The 20174-nt window shown below is 51.5% G+C and overlaps 1 protein-coding gene across 1 annotated transcript in view; it reads left to right on the top strand.

Annotated features, from left to right (window-relative positions):
- Positions 1–455: 455 nt before the first annotated feature.
- The window catches only part of LOC132580002 (cholesterol 7-desaturase nvd-like), a 58761-nt gene continuing 39042 nt past the window's right edge, over positions 456–20174 (top strand). Inside the window, exon 1 of the mRNA XM_060250609.1 lies at positions 456–1101. Within this exon, the coding sequence (XP_060106592.1) occupies positions 456–1101 (646 nt within the window). The remainder of the gene's footprint in view (positions 1102–20174) is intronic.

Genomic DNA, 20174 nt, shown 5'->3' on the forward strand with positions numbered 1-20174 from the left:
CACAGAGTGGTAAAGCTGCAATACTGCAGTCTGAACTCTCTGCTCACGACCTGAGTTCGGTCCCAGCGGAAGCTGGTTTCAGGTAGCCCTCTCAGGTTGACTCAGCCTTCCATCCTTCCGAGGTCCGTCAAACGAGTACCCAGCTTGTTGGGGGGGGGGGGGAGTGTAGATGACTGCTGAGGGCAATGGCAAACCACCCCATAAAAAGTCTGCCCTGAAAACGTTGTGAAAGCAACCCAGAGTTGGAAACGACTGGTGCTTGCACAGGGGACCACCTTTACCCTTTTTTTGGCCTTCCTTAATTTGGGACACTAGACATGCCAGCGCTCTTTTTAGAGTTGCCAATCCCCAACTGGGGGGCAGGGGATGCCCTGGTTTAGAGGCCCTCTCCCTGCTTCAGGAATACCAGAAGGCGGGGGTGGGGGGTGTTGATTGTCTGCTGGGCATTATCCGCTATGGAGACCGGTTCCCATAGGGCATTTGGAGGCGACTTTCCACCGGCAGAGAGGGAGCGTCGCAGACGGGATAGGAATGGAGCGCCGCGCACGTGCTCTCTCGGCCAGCCAGGGCTTCCTTCCCCCGGGCTGCAGGACGAAGCCTCCTCGGTGGAGCCTGCCTGCTGGTTCTGGCAGGGGCAGCGCGTCCTGCTTGCGCAGCCGGCGAGCCCGGGCGGGCAGGAGCCCTGCCCTGTCCCGTCGCGGCCCGCCCCCAGCCAGGTGGCGGCTATAAGAGCGGTCCGGCCGGGGCGAGCAGGAGGCGCCTGCTGCTGCTGCTCGATGGGGTGGGCGTGGGGCGCGCTCGGGGTGGCCGCCGCCGCTGCCGCCTGCTGGGGGCTGCTGCCGTCGCCGCTGCCGCTCGTGGCGCTGCTTTCGGCCTTGGGGGTGGCGGCGTGGGGGGCTTGGCGGCCCTTGCGGCTGCGGCGCAGCCCGGAGTCGGTGGGCTACTTGGGCGAGCCTGGCTGGAGCCCTGCGCAGGTCGCCCGGCGAGTGCGCAAGAGCCGCCGCACCGGCCAGCTGCCCCCGGTCTACCCCAACGGCTGGTTCCGCCTCTTGGACTCGGCCCAGCTGGCCCGCGGAGAGGTGCGCAGTGTGGCCGCGCTTGGTGAGTAGCAGGAGCAGCCCTGCGGGGAGAACGTGGGGCGGCGACTCTGGGCGAAGCGCGAGAGGGCGGAACATGTGCAGAGCGCGTGGCTTGTGCCGCGCAGCCCCTTTGGGAACGAAAGAGCAGAAAAAGGGGGGACGAGGAGGTCTTGCGCGCCGAGGGAGCTTCGCCCGCCCGGTTCTTGTGGGCTCGAGTGTTGACTGGGAGAGGAAGATAGGCATGCATATCTAACCCGTCTGGAGGGCATCTGTCTGGCCTTGATGCCTCTGCTTCCCAAGACTTTACAGCAGGCTTCATACCTTTAGGGTCATGGTTTCTCAAGATATGGGTTTTAAGGTTGACTTTTCTGCACCCTCTTGTACCCAGGGAGAACTTAGTCGTGTGTAGCAACTCCACCCCTCCCCCCACCCCCAGTAGTTGGGTTCAGCCTTGGAGTGTGTGGTATTCTAAGAAAACTGTTGTTGAGTAGGTGCTGTGTATATTATACTTCCAAACTAGTATACATAACTTTTTTGTTTTTGGGTGGAGATGTGTTTCTTAAGACAAAGTTCACTTTGGGAAGTGGATGTGACTTCCCAGTGATCTGGCTTTTGAGCCAAAGTGGATTGCATGTATGTGCATGTGCAACTAAGCTATTCAGTCCTAGTCAAGCTGGTCAAAATTGGAGCCTAGCTGGAACAAAGGCTTGCCCCTTTAATGTACGGTAGACTGAGTTGCGTGGAAATGGAGCCAAAAGCTAGGAAGTCCTTTGACAGGTTTTATCAGATTGTTCTTCCACCCCCAGAAGCTTATGCAAGGCTAGTGGTCAGGTAGAAAAACCATACTGGGGAGTGAGCACAGTGGAATGTTCTCACCACAGAAAAGTTGCTGCCTCTGCAAAATTAGTTTGCAGATAATAAAGCTAAAACCTTTCTCCTGGACATCAAACCTTCTGTGCTTGGGGATTCTATTGTACAGATAATCTAATGTGAGATCCCACCTGCAATTTTTTAAAATAGTTGCCATATTTGTTTGTAGGTGCTAGTAATCTTACATTAAATAGTGAATTTCTAATAGTGTTTGCTTTCCACCTGGTCAGGAAGTTGTGCCTCTTGGGATCTTGAGGGACTGGTTTTGGATGCAAAAATATGATTGTTGTTGTACTGAAAATTGTTTTGTGCTTCAACCATTACTGATAGATGAGATGAAGGAAAAGAAATAAGGTGTGGAGTTCTGGCGAGCAAACAATTAAATTGCAGTTATTGCAGTAAGCGTTTGCTTTCATATGTACAGTATACTTCAAAGGTAGATTTCAAGTGGCTTCTGATCATAACTTTTTCCACAAAGCCAGAGGCTGTGGGGTCTTTTACACCCGATTGTTGATATTTTTTTTTTGTTTATTCCTTTAGAAAAGGAACAAAGCACTAGGGATCCATGTTCAGATCTCCAGATGATACGTGTTTTTTTAAGTGCAACCCACACCCACATGGATTGGTGCTGGGGTATTAACTTTTCTTTTCCCCAGGCCTCAGATTCAGATTCACCAGGCCCCAGGCCTCAGATTCAGTGGGAGCTCACAGGAGCATAGCTCCTGAACCTTTCTGAGAGTTCCTTCTCCTCCTTCTGAGAGTTCCACTTCCTTGTCCAATTAATAGTATGTGCAGCTGCATAACAATCCCTGGATGAGCTCCACCACCTATTTTTCTACAAAACAATCCCTGCATGTCAATTCCACAATTGGAAATGGCTATTCTGCTTTAAGGCTAGTCTGCTTTAAGTCTCAAGAATTAGAAGGATTGGAACCTGTATTGGTCTCTCTCCTTTCCTCCTCTCAGTGTTGGCAGAGCAATTAACGCAGCTATGGTGCATTACTGATTAAAGAGTAGCTAAAAGTTTATTTAGAAATTAACATACTTGATAGGAAAGTGGAGACATAGAGATAGGTTCCTAACTACATCTCTAGCTGAGAGAACAGCAGTTCAGCTACCTGGGGTGCATCATCTCCTCAGATGCCAAGATCGACAAGGAGATTGACAACAGGCTGGCAAAGGCAAACTGTGCATTTGGCCGACTGCACAAAAGAGTGTGGAGTAACAAGCATCTGAAAAAAGGCACAAAGATCAATGTTTACAAAGCGGTTGTGATGACAACCCTCATCTACGGCTCTGAATCGTGGGTTTTATACCGTCGTCACCATGCGACTCCTTGAGCGCTTTCATCAGCGCTGCCTTCGCACCATCCTCAACATCCACTGGAGTCGACTTTGTGACCAACACTGAAGTCCTCAAGCGGGCAGAGGTTACAAGCATCGAAGCACTGCTGTTGAAGACGCAGCTGCGCTGGGCAGGGCATATTTCTAGGATGGAAAACCACCGCCTTCCCAAGATTGCTCTGTATGGCGAACTTTCCACCGGCCATCGAAATAGAGGGGCACCGAAGAAGAGGTACAAGGACTCCTTGAAGAAATCCCTTGGCACCTGTCGCATCAACCATCACCAGTGGTCTGACCTAGCCTCAGATCGCAAAGCATGGAGGCACACCATCCACCAGGCTGTCTCTTCCTTTGAGAACGCACACATAGCTGGTCTTGAGGACAAAAGGAGATTGAGGAAGAATCGCACTGCTACAGCACCAACCCCAAATCAGACTTTTCCTGCAGCCACTGTGGCCGGATCTGCCTGTTCGCATTGGTCTTGTCAGCCACCAGCGAGCCTGCAGCAGACGTGGACTACTGCATCCTTCTTAAATCTTCGTTCGCGAAATCAAGCCAAGAGAGAGAGCTGAGAGAGGGCGTGAGACTGAATGTGCCGCTTCTGAGAAGGGGGAAATTGCTCTGAGAGTAGCAGTCTGGAGACTGACAAGGAATGACACTTAGCAGGAGAGAAGATGCTAACCTCTCTATCGTATCTAATTCTCTTCTTGCTGCCTCCTGCAGAGTCGTCTTCTCTTCATCTTATAAATAAAAAAAAATTATTATTATTATATCTGTACATCAGACATTGCCTTTTTCAACATCCACTTGGTTAAGCAACCTCGCAGTAAAAACATGGCTGTGAAAATGGCTGTGAAAGTTAATCTTACCTTCACAGAGTTCTGATTCATATCTTACGCCCACCTCCCACAATTGCTTTTTAAAGCTGAACTGGGCACCCTGGCTGGATTCCATACACAGTTTACCCCAGAGACTCTAGTCTCTCCACTTGCATCAGTGTCCAATAACTTTCCTGTTATTCAGAAAAAAAGTGTCTGGCATGCTTTAAAATATTCTAACTTTAAACTGACTGCTTACATTCGATCTAGGCTTTTGTCACAATGCTCCTGGAGGCAGAACTTGGAGCTTATCACTCTCTTTATAGATTATTGTAAAGTACCTCTCAAACTTTAAGTTGGTATGACATACCTGCCAGTAGAAGCTCACTGTTGCCTGCTTGTCTGATCTCTTTGTCTGACTGTGGTGTTTGGTACACTGTAGAATTCTGACCTATCTTTCAAATCCCCCTTGTCTGCCCTTCGTAATGGGAACTGGTTTGTCTACATGCAGAGGTCAGCATCTTTTCTTTTGGCAATGGCCTTGGAGATGCTTTGGGAGGTCAAACAAAAGCTGGTCATTGTTCCTGGTACTTGTTTTTGCATAGGAAAGAGCTTACTCAAGTTTGCCAACTATTGAGCAGGCCCTTTGAGAATTATTCTTGAAATGAACAGCTTGCCTTTGTAGGGAGTATTTCTGTTAAACAGAGAAGCTGTTTGAAATCGTTCTTCTTTGGCTATTCAAAGAAAGCACACATCTACATGGCAAACTTAAAACCTGTTTCAGACCTGTTATATCACCTTCTATTTGGTGGAAGAACCCTTGGAAATCAGTTGCTGGGTCTAATAAGGAATCAGAGGCAAAATTCCCTGGGGTCTTCAGGGGGGAGTTTATTTTGGCTTAAATCTGTTGTGATTATATGCAGTAATTATTCGAGTATAACATTGTGTGGATCTGGGAGACTGTTTTAATAGCTTTCAGTGTGTTCTTTAACCTTAAAAAGCTGCAGGGGGAATTTGAGCTGGTTCCATAGTGCTGGGGCAGGGATGCAAGTAACTCTCCTTCATGCCATTTTATCAGGTAGCGGCTTAGAAGTGCTGATTTGTGTCATCTTTACTTTCTTCTCCCTTGCCTAAAGTTCATAGAAAAGTCTTCCTTCCATTAACTGGCTTAACCAGCTCTCCCAGCTATTATTGTTGCAGCAGCAGTGATGGCACCAACTCTCTAGGAATCACAACAATCTTCCAACTACAGAGATCAGTTCCCCTTAGGCTTGCCAGATTGGGAAATTCCTGGAGATTTGGGGGTGGAATCTTGGAACAATGAGGTTTGGGGAGGGTAGCAATCTCAGTAGGGTATAATCCCATAGACTCCATCCTCTGAAGCAACCATTTTCTCTAGTGGAACTGATCTGTCATCTGGAGAGCAGTTATAATTCTGGGTGATCTCCAGTCCTCACCTGGAGGCTGGCAATGCTAGTTCCTCTGAAGGAAATGGGTGTTTTGGAGGGTGGCGCCTATGGCATTATTATACCTGTCTGAGGTCCCTCCCCTCCTCAAACCCCACCCTCTCTAGGCTCCATCCCTCAAATCCCCACCCTCTTCCCACCCAACAGCCAGCCTTCTTTTATCTGCCCTTGTCTTCAGCTTTCTTTCTCGTCTCCCCCTGCAGGCTCTACCTAGGAAAATGAAGGTCTTTCTCCACCATGGGAACCAAAGCAGCTTACATTATGCTCTCCTCATTTATTTGCATTAACAACCCTGTGAGATAGGTTAGGCTGAAAGTATGTGGCGTGTCCAAAATCACCCAGTGAGCTTCTGCAGCAAAATAGGGATCTGAACCGTAGTCTCCCAGATCCTACTCTAAAGCTCTAACTGCTGTACCACACTGACGTGAACATATGGACATATGAAGCTGCCTTCTACTGAATCAGACCCTGCGTCCATCAAAGTCAGTATTGTCTACTCAGACTGGCAGTGGCTCTCCAGGGTCTCAAGCTGAAGTTTTTCACACCTATTTGCTTGGACCCTTTGGAGATGCCGGGGATTGAACCTGGGACCTTCTGCTTACCAAGCAGATGCTCTGTCACTGAGCCACCATCCCTTCCTCACAGGGTGGCTGCTGTTGAACAATAGTAAGTAGCCAGGCCTAGCTGAGTCAAGCAAGTCAGGTGGTGTAAGTCACTCAGAGGCTGCTGCTGAGTCTAGGCTTGCCAAACTCCAGGTAGGAACTGGAAATATCCCAGAATTACAACTGAACTCCAGAGGAGAGAGATCTTTTCCTCTGCAGAATGGCTGCTCTGGTGGTAGACTCCATGCATTATATCTGGCTGTGGCCTCTCTCTCTTACCCAAACCTTGCCCTCCTCAGACTCCACCACAAAATCTCCAGTTATTTCCCAACCCTTGGAGCTGGCAACCCAGTGAATCTTCTCCCAAAGATCAAAATACACCTGGACAGGGCCCTGGCTTCACCCCTCCCATTTTATGACAGAACCCAGCCTTGGAATACAGCCCTCCCCCCCCCCAAGGGAATCTGTTGTTTAAAGCTACTTTTTATCATTTTCAGATTTTTTTTAAGGTACAGTATTTTTTTTAAAGATTTCATATTTTTCTGCAAACCTAGGGCCCTTTTAGATTTGTAGAAAAATTTGTCTTGCCAGTTCAGTGTATGATGTAGAACATTAAGAGTTCAAATCTTTATTCTGCTGGACTCTCACTCTTTCATCCCAACCTACCACAAAGGGTTGTTGAGAAGATAAAATGGGAAAGGGAGAACCATACACATTGTCCTGATCTCCCTGGAGAGGAAGGTAGGATTCAAAATGTACTAGTTTCAGAAGCCTTTTATAACTTGGACTAAAGTCACAGGGAGAGAGGCTGGCTTGGCTTCTACACGTTTTCCTTCTTAATTGTGCTGATAGTTTTCTAGCTCCCTGGAGGTGCCAGGCTGTATCTTACAGAAAATTACTAGTATCTTTGTGAAACCAGTTGAAAAGCAAGAAGTCAAAGTGACTTAGCAGAAGGACTAAGAGCCAGTTTGGTGTAGTGGTTAAATGCGCACTCTTATCTGGGAGAACTGGATTTGATTCCCCACTCCTCCACTTGCACCTGCTGAGATGGCCTTGGGTCAGCCATAGCTTTCATAGCAGCTGTCCTTGAAAGGGCAGCTGCTGTAAAAGCACTCTCAACCCCACCTACCTCACAAGGTGTTTGTGGTGTGTGTGTGTGTGGGGGGGGGTTTGTGGGGGGGGGGGTGCGCGCGCGCCGCCGGAAACAGGAAGTGACGTCACTTCCGGTGACGTCACTTCCGGTGATGTCATGCCACCACCGGAAACAGGAAGTGGCATCACTTCCTGTGACATCATTTCCCCCGCGTCACCTGCCGGAAACAGGAAGTGACTTCACAGCACTTCCTGTGACGTCCCCAAAAATCCCCCAAATATCACCGCCGGAAACAATTTTGTTCTCAAATCCTGTATATACTTCATCAGTATATGGGATAAGGCACTTTCTCAACTGTGCTGCATAATGCAGCCTATTTATTTTGTCCTGTTGGCTCTGTTGGCTCTATCTGCGCCACCTTCATCACTTTCGGGGTGTGGATCCCCCAGTGGGGTGGTCTCCCGACTCCCTCCGCCGACTGTTTCTGATAGCCCTGCGCCCCCTCTTTCATTTGATATGTGTCCCGTGCGGGTGCCACCCTCCCGCCGGGAGATGCCGCAAAATGAGCCCCCTTGAGGCTTATGGCGGCAGGGCTCGGGGGAAGCGAGCTAGACTGCTGTTCTTTTGAGGGGTTATAGAGTGTTTCGAGCCCGTCCCTGTGGCATCGGTCCCATCGTTGTGGGACCAAGGGGGCCGGCGCAGCGGCACGCCGAAGCAGCCTGTCACTAATAACACCGGTCAAGATGCAGGACAGGAACCTGGAAGTGACCGACAGGCTGCTTCAGCGTGCCGCTGCGCCGGCCCCCTGGGCCCCACAATGATGGGACCGATGCCACAGGGACGGGCTCGAAACACTCTATAACCCCTCAAAAGAACAGCAGTCTAGCTCGCTTCCCCCGAGCCCTGCCGCCATAAGCCTCAAGGGGGCTCATTTTGCGGCATCTCCCGGCGGGAGGGTGGCACCCGCACGGGACACATATCAAATGAAAGAGGGGGCGCAGGGCTATCAGAAACAGCCGGCGGAGGGAGTCGGGAGACCACTCCACTGGGGGATCCACACCCCGAAAGTGATGAAGGTGGCGCAGATAGAGCCAACAGAGCCAACAGGACAAAATAAATAGGCTGCATTATGCAGCACAGTTGAGAAAGTGCCTTATCCCATATACTGATGAAGTAAATACAGGATCTGAGAACAAAATTGCACTAGAAGACACAAACGCAAAGCTCCCTTACACTGAATCAGTGCTTGGGTCCACCAAAGTCAGTATTGCCACATAAGAGAAGCCCTGTTGGATCAGGCCAGTGGCCCCTCCAGTCCAACACTCTGCGTCACATAATAACATAAGAGAAGCCCTGTTGGATCAGGCCAGTGGCCCATCCAGTCCAACACTCTGCATCACATAACAACATAAGAGAAGCCCTGTTGGATCAGGCCAGTGGCCCATCCAGTCCAACACTCTGCATCACATAACAACATAAGAGAAGCCCTGTTGGATCAGGCCAGTGGCCCATCCAGTCCAACACTCTGCATCATATAAGAACATAAGAGAAGCCCTGTTGGATCAGGCCAGTGGCCCATCCAGTCCAACACTCTGCGTCACATAACAACATAAGGAGGGAGGGAGGGAAGGAAGGAAGGAAGGGAGAAAGGGAGGAAGGGAAGAAGGGAAGAAAGGAAGAAGGGAGGGAGGGAAGGAAGGGAGGGAAGGGAGGGAGGGAGGAAGGAAGGGAGGGAAGGAAGGAAGGGAGGGAAGGAAGGAAGGAAGGAAGGAAGGAGGGAAGGAAGGAGGGAAGGAAGGAGGGAAGGAAGGAAGGGGGAGGGAGGGAAGGAAGGAAGGAAGGGGGAGGGAGGGAAGGAAGGAAGGAAGGAAGGGGGGAGGGAGGGAAGGAAGGAAGGAAGAAAGGAAGGGAGGAGGGAGGGAAGGAAGGAAGGCAAGGGAGGGAGGGAAGGAAGAAAGGAAGGGAGGGAGGAGGGAGGGAAGGAAGGGAAGGGAGTGAGGGAAGGAAGGAAGAAAGGGAGGAGGGAGGGAAGGAAGGAAGGAAGGGAAGGGAGTGAGGGAAGGAAGGAAGGAAGGAAGAAAGGAAGGAAGGAAGGGAGGAGGGAGGGAAGAAAGGAAGGCCGCCCCCCGCCCCCCCCCCCGCTTTCGGCCCCCTTACCTTAATCCAGGGCGGCGGATCCAGCGGCGGCGGCGGCGGGGAGTCCTCCGGCGGCGGCCTCGCGGCGAGGGAGGGAGGGAGCTGCCGGGGCTGGCCTCTGGAGGCCTCCAGGGACCAGCGCCGGCTGCTCCGCGGCTTCCCCGCGGCCTCCGCTGGTCCCTGGAGGCCCTCCAGAGACTCTGGAGGGCCTCCAGGGACCAGCGGAGGCCGCGGGGAAGCCTTCGCTGGCCGGCGCTGGTCCCCGAAGGCCTTCCAGAGGCTCTGGAAGGCCTTCCGGGACCAGCGCCGGGTGCCCCGCGGCTTCCCCGCGGCCTCCGCTGGTCCCTGGAGGCCCTCCAGAGACTCTGGAGGGCCTCCAGGGACCAGCGGAGGCCGCGGGGAAGCCTTCGCTGGCCGGCGCTGGTCCCGGAAGGCCTTCCAGAGGCTCTGGAAGGCCTTCCGGGACCAGCGCCGGGTGCCCCGCGGCTTCCCCGCGGCCTCCGCTGGTCCCTGGAGGCCCTCCAGAGACTCTGGAGGGCCTCCAGGGACCAGCGGAGGCCGCGGGGAAGCCTTCGCTGGCCGGCGCTGGTCCCGGAAGGCCTTCCAGAGGCTCTGGAAGGCCTTCCGGGACCAGCGCCGGGTGCCCCGCGGCCTCCCCGCGGCCTCCGCTGGTCCCTGGAGGCCCTCCAGAGACTCTGGAGGGCCTCCAGGGACCAGCGGAGGCCGCGGGGAAGCCTTCGCTGGCCGGCGCTGGTCCCGGAAGGCCTTCCAGAGGCTCTGGAAGGCCTTCCGGGACCAGCGCCGGGTGCCCCGCGGCCTCCCCGCGGCCTCCGCTGGTCCCTGGAGGCCCTCCAGAGACTCTGGAGGGCCTCCAGGGACCAGCGGAGGCCGCGGGGAAGCCTTCGCTGGCCGGCGCTGGTCCCGGAAGGCCTTCCAGAGGCTCTGGAAGGCCTTCCGGGACCAGCGCCGGGTGCCCCGCGGCCTCCCCGCGGCCTCCGCTGGTCCCTGGAGGCCCTCCAGAGACTCTGGAGGGCCTCCAGGGACCAGCGGAGGCCGCGGGGAAGCCTTCGCTGGCCGGCGCTGGTCCCGGAAGGCCTTCCAGAGCCTCTGGAAGGCCTTCCGGGACCAGCGCCGGGTGCCCCGCGGCCTCCCCGCGGCCTCCGCTGGTCCCTGGAGGCCCTCCAGAGACTCTGGAGGGCCTCCAGGGACCAGCGGAGGCCGCGGGGAAGCCTTCGCTGGCCGGCGCTGGTCCCGGAAGGCCTTCCAGAGCCTCTGGAAGGCCTTCCGGGACCAGCGCCGGGTGCCCCGCGGCTTCCCCGCGGCCTCCGCTGGTCCCTGGAGGCCCTCCAGAGACTCTGGAGGGCCTCCAGGGACCAGCGGAGGCCGCGGGGAAGCCTTCGCTGGCCGGCGCTGGTCCTCGAAGGCCTTCCAGAGGCTCTGGAAGGCCTTCCGGGACCAGCGCCGGGTGCCCCGCGGCCTCTCCGCGGCCTCCGCTGGTCGCTGGAGGCCCTCCAGAGTCTCTGGAGGGCTTCCAGCGACCAGCGGAGGCCACGGAGAGGCCTCCACCACTGCCGCCGGGCCCCGCGCGCGGGCGGGGAAGGCGGGGAGTGAGGGTGGGAGCGTCCCTGCGCGTGCGCAGGGGCCCTGCGCAGGCGCAGGGACGCTCCCTCCCTCACTCCCCGCCTTCCCCGCCCGCGCCCGCGGCCCACCGGCTCCTGGGCTGCCTAAACCGGGACCTTTAATGGTCCCGGTATAGGCAGCCCGGGATCCGGGATTGGGTGGCCAGATCCGGGAATGTCCCGGGAGACCGGGACGGTCTGGCCACCCTAGATATAAATCCAAAATCATCATCTTCTAAATTCCTTGGGGGTAGTGTCTGACAGATTTGTTCTTAAGTAACATCAATGAGCTGCCTTGAACTAATTTGGCAATAGGGTGCCCATATGATTAAGATCACTCCTGGGGAGCAAAGGTGGTCCATGCTGTGTTTTTATTGTGCATTTGTCAGATTTCCTCAGTGTTAGTTGGGGATGCCATGCTTAAAGGCGTGGTCAATTATGACAGATGATCAAGGATTAATATCTTTTGGCTTTATTCATTACCCAGGTTGTCTTAACTGAAAGAATATCACAAGAGGCCAGCTGATTCAGGCCAAATGTCCATTTAGTCCAGCATTCTATTTCCAGTAGAGGCTAACCAGATGCCGTTGAAGACCTTCAAGCGGTGGTACATGCAAAAGCCTCCCCTGTTGTTGCCATTTAATAACTGATGATCAGAGATTCTGCCTCTGATCATGAATGTTCTGTCAAGCCATCATAGCTAATAGTGGTTGATAGACCTCTCCTCTATGAATTTGTCATATCTCTCTTTAGAGGAATCTAAGTTACTTGCTGCTGCTATATATCCTGTAGCAGCAAGTTCCACAAGTTAACTGTGTTGTGAGAATACTTTCCCTTTCCAGAAATGGTTATTGACTAACAAAAATATTAATTGATCATGATTTGTCCATGCAGTTCTAAGCAGTGGGAGTCCCTTGGCAAACTAGTTCTGTGGATGAGCAGTAGTTTTTTAGATAGGCACCCCGATATGAAAGTTTTGGCAATTGCTGTGGAAAATAGAATTGCTTTGGCAGAGTATAAACAGTAATACCTTGGAACTGTTATGACATCATTTTACGGAAAAATTTGACTGTTTGAGAAATGTCTCCATACTTGCAGCTTCTCCCCTGTTCCTCTTTTCCTAAGAGACTTGGGTTCCATACCTATGCACTGGGCTACCTAACATTCCCACATCATAATATTGAACGATTCCTGTCTTTCTGCAGAACATGTAGAACATTATTTATTTTATTATATTTATATCATGCCTTCCCTGATGGGCTCAGGGTGGCTAACAACAATTAAAACAACAGAAAATTAAATTGTTACAATAAAATCACAGTAAGTTATGAAAACATCTCAAAAAATATAGTTTTAATCCCTAGATGGCATTATTATTAATTCTTGATTAGTGCTGTTCACCATGATGTTATTAAATATTATTGAGCACCTTACATTCTGTTTGGTTCAGGTTAAGATATTAATGCTGTGGGGTGGTGAAGTACTGGTTGCTTCCATTTAGATGTTAAAAGCCTGTTTAAACAGTTCTGTCTTGTAGGCCTTGTGGAATTGCGGCAAGTCCCGCAGGGCCCTGATGTGTTCAGGGAGAGCATTCCAGAGGGTAGGGGCTGCCACTGAAAAGGCTCTTGCCTGGTGGTGGACAGCTGAGTGTCCTTTGGCCGGGGGATCATTAATAGATTTTGAGAGCCTGCTGTAGTGCGCTTTGAGGCTCATGTGGGGAAAGGTGGTCCCAGAAATAGGTGGGTCCCAGGCCATATAGGGCTTTAAAGGTCATAACTAACACCTTGAAGCAAGCTCAGAAAGCCACAGGCAACCAGTGCAGTGTCTCCAGCGCAGGTTGAATGTGCTCCCATAAAGGCAGCTCCAATAACAATCTGGCTGCAGCGTTCTGCACCAGTTGCTGCTTCCGAGTTTGGGTCAAGGGCAGCCCCATGTAGCAGACGTTACAGTAGTCTATTCTCGAGGTGACTGTCGGTGCGTCAGGCCCGTAGCCGCGGGGGGGGGGGGGGGCGGCAGGGGGCACAGCCCCTCCATTCAACCCCCCTTCAAGCGCTGTGGCCCCTCCACTGGGCCAGACCCCAGGCAGACGCTGCCATCCCCCCCCCCCCACGCCGATCGGTGGGTAAAACTGTTGCACGCTGACACCCGCTCTCCTCCTTTTCTACTGCTCCGTGCCAGCCTTCCCTTCCGCGCCCCCCCTCCCGCGGCGCGAAGTCTCTTCCTCCCTTCTTCACACTTTTAAGGCCCAGGGAAGGGGCGATGAAGCTGCTCCGGGCTCTGTAAAACGCCGCCAGCAGGACTGCTCTGGCGAGGTGGCTAGGCTTGGGCTTGCCCAACCGGGTCCGACCCTCCCCACCCCCAGAGAGAGGGAAAAGAGCTGGCCGGCGAGCGAGAGTGTCTCCTTCCTTCCCTCCCACCTTTCCTCTTGTTCGCCCCCCGTGGGTGCCGCCGCCGCTGCCAGGCCCATTCGAGGAGGAGCAGCGGAAGCAGCGCAGAAGCAGCACTGGGGGCAGGGGAACATGCCGGATTCCTCTCCTCCCCCTTCCCAACTAAGCGTGGGGCTGCCTGGCAGAGTGTCTCCCTCCCTCCCGCCTTTCCTCTCATCGGCCGCCCAAGCAGGTGTCGTCGAGCATGCGGGCCGCCAGCAGGACTGCTCTGCAGAGGCGGCTAGGCTGGGGCTTGCAGCTTACCCAGCCGGGTCCTCCCCACCCCCAGACTTGAGAGGAAAAAGAGCCGGCGGGCAAGCGAGAGGGTCTCCTTCCTTCCTTTCCCACCTTTCCTCCTGTCTGCCCCCCTGTGGGTGCCGCCGCTGCCAGGCCCACTCGAGAGGAGCAGCAGCGCCATCTCTGCCGGGGGCAGGGAACCTGTCTTCCTAGTTCGTGGGGTAGGGGGGAGAGAACGAAAGAGCAACACCGAGTGAGCGAGCACGAGAGAGAACGACAGCAAAAGCGACAGAGAGAGCAAGAGAGTGACAACGAGTGAGAGAGAGAGCGCTTGAGAAAGAGTGACAGAGAGCACATGAGAGAGAGAGCTCGTGAGAGAAGGAGGAAACACAGCAAGAGCGAGAGAGAGCGCACAGGAGAGAGCTGGGGCCCAGCGGCTGGCCGCTGGAAGAAGCAGCCAAGCCCTGCGGCCCCCCACCCAAAATTTTATTTCCTGGGCCCCCCACCCCACCCCAAAATTTCTGGCTACGGACTGGCATGGATTACTGTGGCCAAGTTGAATTTGTGACAGAAGTTAGAAATTTAACAGAATGGAATTGGGGATTAACAATATAACAGAATAGAACAAGCCAAGAGGATGCCTTTATAATGGAACAGGATTATGTCACCCACTGCAATGATTATTCTAGGCGTCAATTTGCTTTTATACTGCATTGTAATTCCACTGAACCTTGCCTAAAGGTGGTTTCCTACTAATTCTGTAATCCTAGCCCAGTTGCATTGTTGATTAGCAGTTTTATACAGTTAATCTGCATTTTTAAAATTCTGTACTCTGCCTTGGGCTCAAAGAAAGGTAAACTATAAATACATAAGACATTTTTCCTGTGCAAAGTGGCAGCAGGGGGACAGTACTTAGAGATTTTATTTTATTTATATCCCACCCTTCCCACTGAAGGCTCAGGGCGGCTCACAGATTAGGGTCAAAATGACCAACAAGATAAAAACATTGATAATACATAAAGCATCAAACAAAGCATAAAACAATATTAAAATATCAGTTAAAACAATATAACAATGGATGCTAGTACTATGATTTATCATGCAATTAAGTTTCAGCGGCCCCGTGGTGCAGAGTGGTAAAGCAGCAGTACCGAGGTCTGAACTCTCTGCTCACGACCTGAGTTCGATTCTGACGGAAGCTAGATTCAGGTAACCAACCCAAGGTTGACTCGGCCTTCCATCCTTCCAAGGTTGGTAAAATGAGTATCCAGCTTGCTGGGGGGAAAGTGTATAATACTGGGGAAGGCAATGGCAAACCACCCTGTAAAAAGTCTGCCATGAAAACGTTGTGAAAGCAACATCACCCCAGAGTCGGAAACGACTGGTGCTTGCACGGGGGACCTTTCCTCTAAGTTTCAGTGGTCAGTGTTAGATGTTCCATAGGCCTGAGTGCAAAAAACATTTCCTTAGGGTAAACTGTCACAGCCAAGGTCATTAATCTCAGAAGTATTGCTCTCATTTCCAAAACTCTGGGAAGAGGAATAGAATCACTGTTTTTAACTATTGTGGTTGATTGTGTTTAAGAGGTTGTGTTCTACCATGTCCCATAAAAAGTCTGCCAAGAAACAATGAATTTCAACAGAGATAAGCTTCTGTTACTTACATAGGAAAAATCAAATGTCTTGGTAGTAGCACATGTAGAAAGGATCTTGGGGAGCAAGCAAGTCTTCTGAGAAGTGAGTCCTCCGTTATCCAACAGGGCTTACTCCTAAGAAAATGCCTTTAGGATCTAAGCCTTAGCAGACCATACACTGAGCATGTCAGCATTATGTGGTAGCTAAAAACGCAAATGCAATTTTGGGCTTCATCCGCAGAACTATAGTGTCCAGATTGTGTGAAGTTGGGCACTTTGCTCAGGTAAGAGCTTTCTTGTGCTATGTTAAGTTTTGGGTATCACAGTCTAAGAAGGATATTGATAAGCTGGGACATATCCTGAGAGGACAACAAAGATGGTGAGGGCTCTGGAGACCAAGTTCTGTGAGGAAAGGCTGAAGGAGCTGGGTATGTTTAGCTTGGAGAAGAGATGATTGGGAGGTGATGTGATAGCCATCTCCAAGTATTTGAAAGGCTATCAAATAGAGCAGGGGTTCCCCCAGTCCATGATCTGATAGCAACCGGGCTGCAGAGCTGAATCTAGCAGGGGGTAGAGGGGGCAAGTTGCCCTGGGCTCTGTGAGGGGAGGCGGCAGTGGTACCATAAGTCACATGATTCACCCAAGCTCTCCTGCCGCCTGCCCCCCCCCAACTCTCGTCTTGTATCGCCCGTACGTTTCTCTTTATATATGCATTTAAGGTCCCCAGGTCGCCCCAACCACCAGTGTGGGATGGGGGTAGGGTTGCCAGATCCAGGTTGGGAAGCGCCTGGAAATCTGGGGATGGAACTCGAGAGGACAGGGACTTCAGCAGGGTACAATGCCATAGAGTTCACCCTCTAGAGCATCCATTTTCTCCAGCGTAGCTGATCTCTGTTGTCTGGAGAGGAGCTGTAAATTCTATTTGCAGGAAAACAAGCTCAGGGCCCCCTCTGATTCTGCATTATGGTGAGTTGTTAAATAATTTCATATATTACAATATAATAATAGAAATAAAGTGCACAATTGTATCCCAAAACCATCACTGCCCCTCCCCCGGTCTGTGGAAAAATGATCTTCCACGAAACTGGTCCCTGTGCCAAAAAGGTTGGGGACCACTGCTATAGAGAAGGAGCAGAAGAAATTGGATTTATATCTCACCCTATACTCTGAATCTCAGAGTGGTCACAATGTCCTTAACCTCCCCCCCCACACACACACACAACAGACACCCTGTGAGGTAGGTGGGGCTGAGAGAGCTCTTACAGCAGCTGCCCTTTCAAGGACAACTCCTGTGAAAGCTATGGCTGACCCAAGGCCATTCTAGCAGCTGCAAGTGGAGGAGTCGGGAATTAAACTCAGTTCTCCCAGATAAGAGTCCACACATTTAACCACTACACCAAATAGGATGGAGCAGAGTTGTTTTTTTGTTGCCCCAGAAAGTTGAATTGAAATTAAAAGATTGTTCAGGTAAACATTAGGGGAAGAACTTTCTGACAGCTAGAGCAGTTCCTCATGGAACAGGCTTCCTCGGGAGATGGGGTCTTCTCCTTTGGAGGATTTAAATCAGAGGCTAGATCGTTATAGGGAGGGGCAGAAGGGATGAGCCCGAGCTTGGCTGTTGTGGCCTTTCCTATATCCCCAAGATGTCAGTCACCACTTTGGGGTCAGGAAGGAATTTTTCTCCAAGCCAGATCAGCCCAGGGATCCTGAAGGCATTTTAGTTTGCCTTCCTCTGAGCATAAAGCATGGATCACTTCAGGGCAAAGTAGCTGTGATTTTCTTGCATTGTGCGGGAGTTGGACTAGATGACCCTTGGGATCCCTTCCAGCTCTGTTTTTATATTCCAGGGTACACACCCTGAGTGCAAAGAACACAAGGGTGCAAAATGGGAACTGAATATCATGTAATTGAAACCTCCAACACCTTGACCATGACTGCCTGGAAGGATTTTGTGGTAAGGAAACAGAGGTACAACAGCACCTTCAGGCCAGGGGTGGTGCTGAAGGCAGGTGCCTGACACTGCGCTGCTGTGCTGAGCTTCTTGCACAGGACTTGAATGGCTGCCAGGGCTGGCCCTGCCACTAGGCAAACTAGGCAATTGCCTAGGGTGCCAGCCTTCTGGGGGTACTGAATTGGGTGTCCCCATGTGACTCCATGATGTTATCAGCGCAGGGGGGAAGAGAAGTTAGCCTAGGGTGACAGACAGTCTTGGGCCAGCCTTGTTGGCCTGTACAGGCAGAACAGCTCTAGGCTGGTGCCTTTAGGGAGCTGCAGGGTGCTGATGGACTCCTGGTAGCACTTGACGCAGCACCTCCTGAGGCAATGGATAGATGATAGATCAGCCAGATCCCTGTTGAGGGAGGAGAAAAGAAGGGCCACCATTCAGGTGCAGGCCATCTGGTGACTGAGGTTAAGGGGAGCTGGTCAGAGGCATGGATTATGTGGGGGGGGGTCTTCCTGCACATGAAGACCCTCAGCTGACACCGCCCCCCTCTGGCCAATCTCCATTGTCTTCTGCCATCCCAGTGGAAGCACCTTGCTGCTATCCATGTCCATCCTGTGGCCAGGGATGCGTTTCACAGTTCTGTCATGTAAGGTTGCAGCCTCCAAGTGGGGCCTGGAGATCTCCTGCTTTTACAACTGATCTCCAACTGGCAGAGGTCAGCTCACCTGGAGATAATTGCTGTTTTGAAGGGTGGACTCTATGGCATTGTATCACAGCAAAGGACTAACCAGGGGTAGTGGCCACTACTAGTGTCATCCGTGTGATGCTTGGAGAGAGAGAAGGGAGCCAAATTCACACCAGACTCAGAGGTGTCTGTCAGGAGCTAGTTTGCTGGAGGTGAGGGAGTCTGGTGGTCTCTCATCAGTGGTGTGTGCTGTCGTAAGTATTCTGGGATATTATCTGGATTGTGCATTCTACTTTTTTCATGACTTTTGCAACTGCTTTGCATTTACACAGCACTCACGTCCTGCATTCACTCCCCCCTCCCCTTACCACTTGTATATCTCTGGTTAGTTTCTACATACCCTCCATGCATCTGACAAAGAGAGCTGTGTTTCTCAAAAGTTTGTGCTACAATAAAATTTGTTAGTCTCAAAGGTGCTTCATCTTTACTTTACTAATTACTTTTTTACTAATTTGAAGAAGTGTGCATGCACACGAAAGTTTATAACCAGAATTAAACTTTGTTGGCCTTAAAGGTGCCACTGGAGTCAAACTTTGTTGTGTTGCTTCAGACTAGCATGGTTACCTACCTAAATAAAATCTGTAATTTTTATGGATGCAAACTCATTAAGATGGTTCAAGTCTTCATGTATGGATCTGTTAGGGTTGCCAGGTCCTACCTGGCAGCCAGCTTGCGGTCTGTGGACCTTCTCTGGGAGTCTTCTGCTGTGTGTGCATAGTGCACTGGATGGGATTACATCACTCGGAAGTGATGTCATCTTGTCGCCAATGTTGCATGGCGATGCTCTAGTTTGTTATTGAGTTTTGTTCAAAAACTAGAGAGTTGCTGTGTGATGTCAGTGACACAATGGAATAACTTCTGAGTGACATCACCACATCGCGTTGGGGGGGGGCCTTTGCGAGTGGGGTTTTCCCCTGCCAGTCAGCTGGCTGGTGGTGGAAAGGGGTCTGCAAAAGTGGGGGAACCTCCACCTGGACTAGGGGGCTAGCAACTCTAGACAAAGCATTTCTCAAGACTCTTCTAACAACCTTGAGGTGGGGCGTCACCAGATCTGAGAAATACAGTCCAATATTCATTGCACTACATTAAGATTACTATTCCAAATAAGAAATACACTAAAATAAAGACAATTCATAGCCCTTCTTGGCGAGAATACATATGTAAGGACTGAATTAGTTTAGCATATGTAGTGAGATAAGAAACCAATATCTCTTTTAAATCCTGAAAGGGTTGTTCTGAATATTGCACACTTGTAATTTAGCAATTTCCCTATCTAGTCTGTTCCTGAAGTTTCTTTGCCATAAAACAGCTACTTTGAGGTCACCCATTGAATGTCCTGAAAGGTTGGAGTGTTCTCTTACAGGTTTCTCAGTCTTGTGGTTCTTGATGTCAGATTTGTGTCCATTTATCCTTGGTGTATGGTTTGACCTGTTTGCCCTCTATAAGGAACTAAAGGGCATTGTTGGCATTTAATGGCATAGACAATGTTAGAAGATGAGCATGTAAATAAACCTGATATGGTGTAGATTATGTTTGTGAGGTCACGTGATTGTGTTGTCTGGGTGTAGCAGAAAAGTTGGCATCTGGGTTTCTTGCTTCTCATTGTGCCTAGGCTGTTGGGTCAGTGTTTCATTATGAAGCTGTGCTTGAGAAATATCCAGTTGAGTTAGGTAAAATCATGCCAAGTACGTGATATTATCTACTGTGGCGGAACCGGCCCGATTCCGCCTTCAGACCCGGTCCCGTCTGCTCCCTATTGAGTCGCCAACTCCTGGAGGGAGCTATTTCTCCTCCTGCCCCTTGGGCGCGCTGCCACCACCTGCTCAGTCTTGGGGTTCAGATTGAGAGGAACAGGACTCCCAATCCCCCTCTCCAGCTATGAGGCTAGGCCTCAAGGTCCTCTGCCACCCTGCACTTGGGTTTCACAGAGACCTCAGCGCTTCTTTGGGGCACCCCTGGAGGATTGGCACCTTATCCAACTGCATGCCTTCCTCCTTCCCCGGGGCCCCCTTCTCAAAAACAGCGTGGTCTAAAGCGGTCTGGGGATCTAGGTGGTACAGAGATTGATTGCCAGCATTTAAACAGTAAAAATATATTTATTTAAAAAGAGAAACAGATAGGAAAAGAAAAACAAAACAAAAACAGTTGCCTTTAAAAAGTTA

Source organism: Heteronotia binoei, chromosome 12 (genome assembly GCF_032191835.1).
Source record: "Heteronotia binoei isolate CCM8104 ecotype False Entrance Well chromosome 12, APGP_CSIRO_Hbin_v1, whole genome shotgun sequence".
Lineage (NCBI taxonomy): Eukaryota > Metazoa > Chordata > Lepidosauria > Squamata > Gekkonidae > Heteronotia > Heteronotia binoei.